This window comes from Neomonachus schauinslandi, chromosome 14 (assembly GCF_002201575.2).
Source record: "Neomonachus schauinslandi chromosome 14, ASM220157v2, whole genome shotgun sequence".
Taxonomy (NCBI): domain Eukaryota; kingdom Metazoa; phylum Chordata; class Mammalia; order Carnivora; family Phocidae; genus Neomonachus; species Neomonachus schauinslandi.
The window spans coordinates 64,587,918-64,593,917 of NC_058416.1; the positions used below are offsets into that span (position 1 = coordinate 64,587,918).

At 57.0% G+C, this 6,000-nt stretch overlaps 1 protein-coding gene across 2 annotated transcripts in view; it reads right to left on the reverse strand.

Annotated features, from left to right (window-relative positions):
• Window positions 1-6,000, reverse strand: part of GNB1L (G protein subunit beta 1 like) — a 58,027-nt gene that overhangs the window by 22,626 nt on the left and 29,401 nt on the right. For both annotated transcript variants that reach the window (XM_044920913.1, XM_021690850.1), the window contains exon 4: window positions 4,238-4,400. In XM_044920913.1, the coding sequence (XP_044776848.1) occupies window positions 4,238-4,400 (163 nt within the window). The remainder of the gene's footprint in view (window positions 1-4,237; window positions 4,401-6,000) is intronic.

Here is a 6,000-nt window from a genome sequence, read left to right on the forward strand (position 1 = left end):
ATGGGGGGTGGGGGTGGGGGGCCCTGCGAGGCTCCATCGATTAAGCGTCTGCCATCGGCTCAGGTCATGATCCCAGGGTCCTGGGATGCAGCCCCGCGTCGGGCTCCTTGTCCAGCGGAGAGCCTGCTTCTCCCTCTCCCTCTGCCTGTGCTCTCTCTGACAAACAAATAAATAAATAATCTTTAAAAAAAAAAAAAAAGAATTGCACAGGGAACCCCTGGGGACCACCAGCAAGCCTAGGAAATGAACATGGTATGCACCCAAGCGGAACTCTGTTTGGGGCCTGACTGGTCCCAGCACCCCACAGTGTTTTGTGTCACCTGAATTCAGGTGCAGGCCCTCCTGAGCCCGGACTGGAAGATGTGCCTTTCTGGTCCACACCGCCAGGTCACAGTCAGGCCTGTCTACCCGAGCTGGGCCCAGCTCTGGCCCACGCCATCTGCAGGGGACAGCTGCAGCCACAAGGAGCAGGCTCGGGCACCAGAGCACTGCAGACCAGAAACTGGGCCCCCAGCCATCTGCATCCCTACTGCCTCATCTCCCTCATCCACTGGGCAGGGACAAGGGCGCCCCCTCCTGTGGTGCTTGGAGGTGGAGGGGATTCCGTGTGAAGCAGCTCTACCGCTCCATGAGGGGGAGGCTCAACAAGCCCTTGGCGCCCTTTGATATGGGCGAGAGGGGCTGTACTGATAATGTCACACAATGTGCAGCCATTGTGGAGCCACACATCATCCCTGGCCAACAAGAGGGCATCCTCCGGTTTGCAGAGGAAGTCTGAGGTGCAGAGGAGATAGGTGCTGTCTGCCGCCCAGTGAACTGAAGGCATGTGGGTCTGAGCTGGGCTGCTCTTAACTACCCCACGTGGGAGAACCGGCCCAAGGCCTGAGATTAAGTCCTGAGTGGGAGTCCCAGATCTGCTACCTGCACGCTGGGTCCGTCTGAGGGCACATGGCAGGCAGGGTAGAAAGCCAGTGTCACGGCCTGGTCCTCTCAGCTGCGGGCCTGCGTGGGGGCGGCACCCCCACAGGCTGAGACTGTGAGGCCCTTCTGGACAGGGCTCTCACCAGAGGCCCACACAGTATTGTAGGGGAGGGGCTCACTGCAGAGTACGTACACATTCCCACAAACCAGCACGCACATATGTAAGCATATGCAGACAGGCCCCCCGACTGTCTGCTGGGCCTGCAGGATCAGTGTCCATGCCAGCCACTGCAGCCCCCACTGCCCACAAAGGAGACAGAAAAGACCCTCAGTGACGTGAGCAGTTATTACTGTCATGAAATAAGAGGCTGCTAGAAGAAGGAGCCCCTGGAACAGCAAAAATGCTCAAGGAGAAGCTCTAGCGAAATAAAAAGAAATGCAAGAAAAGTCATGTGACAATCAAGACACAGTGGTACCTAAGAATGGCCCAGAAGTAAGGGGAAAATCCAGGAGAAGGGGAGGGGGCTTTCGGAGCCCTTGTGTCCTTGGCACAGTGGCTCAGTTTCAGGCTTATTGCTTGAGAATCGGCTGTAGACACTATGGGAAGCCTGTGAGCCCCAGCCAGGGCACGCTCACCCCAGACGCCAGACGCCCCACAGAACAGAAAAGAAATGCTCCTCTCTTAAGATTCTCTCAGAGCAGTTAAGCATCTGCCTCTGGCTCAGGTCATGATCCCAGGGTCCTGAGATCGAGTCCTACATCGGGCTCAGCGGGGAGCCTGCTTCTCCCTCTGCCTCTGCTCCCCTTGCTTGTGCTCTCTTTCTGTCAAATGAATAAATAAAATCTTTAAAAAAAATTTTAAAAATAGGGGCGCCTGGGTGGCTCAGTCGATTAGGCGTCTGCCTTCGGCTCGGGTCATGATCTCGGGGTCCTGGGATGGAGCCCCGAATCGGGCTCCCTGCTCAGCGGGGTGTCTGCTTCTCCCTCCGCCTCTGCCTCTGCCCACGACTTGTGCTCTCTCTCTCTCTCTCAAATAAATAAATAAAATCTTTTTAAAAAATTAAATTCAAAAATAAAAATAAAGATTCTCTCTCTCTTCTGCCCCTCCCCCTGCTAAAACATTCAAAAAAATTTTTTTAATATAAAAACTTAAGATATAAAAAAAAAAGATGTTGACTGGGTGGTTGGGGGGCTGGGGGGAGAAGCCACCCTGACTGCTTGCATGCACTGGTGGCGGGAGGGATACCAGAAGAAACAGACGTCACTGGACACAGTGTGCACAGGCCCACACCCTGGATGGCCTGGCACAAGGGCGCACGGGTACAGTGAGGAATGGCCTCTCCCAATCTGTGGGCCCAGGAAGATCCCTCTGGTGGTGTGAGTGAGGAGGAGGGTGAAGGCAAGGGGATCAGGTAGGGGTGAGTCACCTTGCAAGGCAGCTCGGGAAGGAGAGGGAGAAAACCAGGACAGCCTGAAGCCTGAGCAAGACACTGTGGGAGGAAGTGTGAGTGGTGGCACCCACAGCCACATCCTGGGTGCAGGAGAGCGGGGAACCCAGGGCCTGAGGACCAGGGCAAGCCCAGGGGCCGCTGTGGGTCCGAGGAAGAGCTCTGGGCTCTGGCAAGGCCCTGGATGCCTGTGCTCGGAGCCTCCTACAGACACCAGTGTGCTTTCCATCTGGCATTCAATTGCAACCTCTGTTTCCAGAAGGTAAAATGTTTGGTTTGGGCAAGTGTGGCCACCCAGATGGCCAAGCGGGGTGGGAGCATGTCCTCCCCGGGCATTGTCTGGGCACAGGCCAGTGATGCTTTTCCAAGCAGATTCAGTCCAGGCAGATTCCAGGTGGGAACATGGAAAACCACCATTTTCCCAGGATATCCCAGGTCCTCGGACTGGCTGCTCCTGAAAAACACAGATGGCGCCTGCACTGGTGGATAGGGAGCCAGCAAGGCAGTTCGGAACACCTCGAGCGGCACATGGGGGTGTCCGGGGCCAGGCCCCAGGGGAGCCAGGAAGGCCTGGAGTGGCCGAGAAGGGGAGGGCCGCACACGGCACCCCCACGTCCGTAGGAAGGGCCAGGCTCCGTGGCGGGCAGCGCAGGGGCAAGGCTTGGCGCTGCCTGGCCCCGGCTGTCCGGGAGGAAGCACACCCCTCTCTTTTCACATTAATAAAACTTCTAACAGGTTTTTGGCAAATTGGCAAGAAAAGCGTATGTAGCTCCTAATTGGTGATTTAAACGCAATCATGAACAAATAAATGCCTGTTCCTCTCTCATTATTTATGAATGAATCTGCTTTAAGACAAACGAGTCTTCTTGGGTAGGGGCCAAACCTCGCTGTGCACACGGGGCCCCGTGTCCTTGCCCAGCGCCGCCTGCTGCACAGCCTCTTGGGGCCAGCAGGGAACACGGGGAGCCGTGGGCGTGGGTGGCAGCCAGGAGGCTCGCTCTCCCTGCATGTGTGTGCCCCCAGCCCTCCCTGCCCCACGCTCAGAGCCCCTGCCCACCCCCCCCAACTCGGCCCAGACCCTGAGCAGCTATGCTCCCGCACTCACTGGGCCTGTCCAATCGCTGCTCCTGGGTTTCTTCTTCAATTTCCCTTCAGCTCCCCAAGCGCCGGCCCCTCCTGCCACACTGTCACCCTCTACCTTACCCTCCACCCTTGCTTCCCACCACCGGTTCCCATGTCCTGGGCACCACTTCCCTTGGTGGACTCTGCCTCTTCTGCCTCTGGGGGTGTGGACACGCTGTCCAGCCTGACCAGATCCCCGTCACCAACCACTGCTGGCCACTCTGGCCTGAGCTCCATCTGACGATCACCTCCGAGGCTCCATCACGCCCACCTGCCCCCTCTTTTCTGCGCTTACTACCCCAGTGGCAGCCTTTAGCCCCAGCATCCCAGGTCTGACTGAGGCCTCTCATGCCAGAACCCAGTTCAGCTCCCCAAAAGGCTGCCCCTGCTGCCCAGACTTCCACAAGGCCTTGATTTCTCTCCCACCACCTCCTGCTGGCCTGCCCGGGACTTCCCTCCATGCATGCCTGCTCCTAAGTCCTCAGAGGACCTCTCCAGGCAGTCTCTCCCCCTGCACTCCTCATGCCATGCAGTACTGGGTGCTGGGGCCTTCCTTCCTGACTCTCGCCACCAGGCATCCCACAGGTGGCCAGACCAAGGCCCCTGGAGTTGCAATCCGGCACTCTGTGGGGCTCCTGTGGTGGGCACAGCGTTCCTGTAACAGGTGCTTAGGATGAGCATGCCTATCTAGGGGAACCAAGTGCAAGCAGCTCGTGGAACCAGGCACCACGCGGGCTGGCACTCACCTCGTCATTACCTCTCCCTGGCATGGCCAGCATCCAGCGCTCCTGACCCCCGGCTAGGACGGAGCTCCTGCAGAAGCCCATGCTCTCCAGGGGCACAGAGTCCACGATGGCATTTCTGCCCTCTGCCAGGTCCCATAGGCGCAGCTTCAGGTCCCGGCCCTGACTGCCAAACCAAGAGGAGACAGGCCGTGAGCCTCCCAGGTGAGCAGACTGGGTGTCCCACCTGGACAAATGCTGGTGTGCCGGCTGGGCCAGCCTGACACCGAAGGAAGGCAGGGGACACTGTCCAGAGAGGGACCCAGATGGTATTGCTTACCTGGCTGGCACACCTCAGCCAAGGAAGGGCTTTGCATCCAAGATGCCTGATGCCTGACACATTCATGGGCTATCCCAAGGGGGCAACGTCAACCAGGTTCCAGGGAGCTTTGCGACACATGCCCCATGACCAGCCTCCGGTGCTCCTCCTGCCACTCCCCATGCTGCCAAAGTGTGAGCTCACCCTCCTCCTTCCCTCTGTGATTTAACTGTGACAGCCCAGCAATCCCACCCTCACACATTTTCCCAAGTGAATTTAAAACCTATATTCACACAAAAGCCCGTACACAAATGTTTACAGCAGCTCTGTTCCTAACCGCCCAAACCAAACTGGACGCGACTCTTCAGCAGCAAGCTGGGGAACCAGCCGTTGTGCATCTGCACCACAGAGTTCCACTCAGCAGTAGAGAGGGACAAACTGGGACGCATGCTACAAGCCGCAGGAATATCAGATGCGTTCTGCTAAGCGAGGGAAGCCAGAGCCAAAAGGCCACCAATGGCATGATTCCCCTGGTGGGACATTCCGGAGGCGGCATGATGGCATGGGGAGGACTGGGGTCGCCGCCTACAGGGGGTAGCACAGAGGCTCTGCAGGGTGCTGACTGCCCTGTGTGGCCCTGGGGCAGCACTGACGTGATGGTGGACATCATCAAGCCCACAGAACCACCGCACAAAGAGCAAACTTTAGTGTGTATACTTTAAGAAAACAATCAGGGTGTCAGGCTCCCAAGATGTACTGCAGACTGTGACAAATGTCTGGCACACCGCACCCAAAGGGAGGGCAGATAGGAGCTGACCTGCGGCATTGTGAAAAAGTGTGTTCACTCGATACTGCCAAGTTAAAAGCAAAATACCTTTAAGAGACATCAGACCCCAGGTGGTCAGACTGTACCCTAACCCTCAAACGGCTCGGCCTTGGCACACAGAGATGCTGCCCACCTGACCACTAGGCCTTCCCAGCCACTGGCAGGGGACTCCCAAGCCCACCAGCTCCTCCATTTACGAGATGCTATCCTACAGGAAGAATGGACGTTTCCCTCTCCTTCTGTTCCCTCTGTTTCCATCAGTTTGGACTTAACGTGTTCCTCTATTACTCAGTGGGTTGTCATCTACACTTGATATTATTTATTTTTGTGCTCAAACCATCCCAGATTGGCCAACGGGACCCCCTTCGAGCTGGCTCGGAGTCCTTCTGACACGTGTCCATCAGCAAGAAAGTCCAGACCCGGAATCATTTCTCCAAGGAATCCTTGTTCCTTCCAGTGCAGAGAGATATTTGCAAACCAAGATCTGGGTGCTGGTGTGCTCACTCTTGTAAGGTGCTGCTGCCGCCAGGCCCTCTCGCCAGAGCCAGGAAATACACACACACAGTCACACACACAAACGCACCTTTCTCACACACACACACATGCAAACACACCTCACATACACACACAGCTCACTCACAC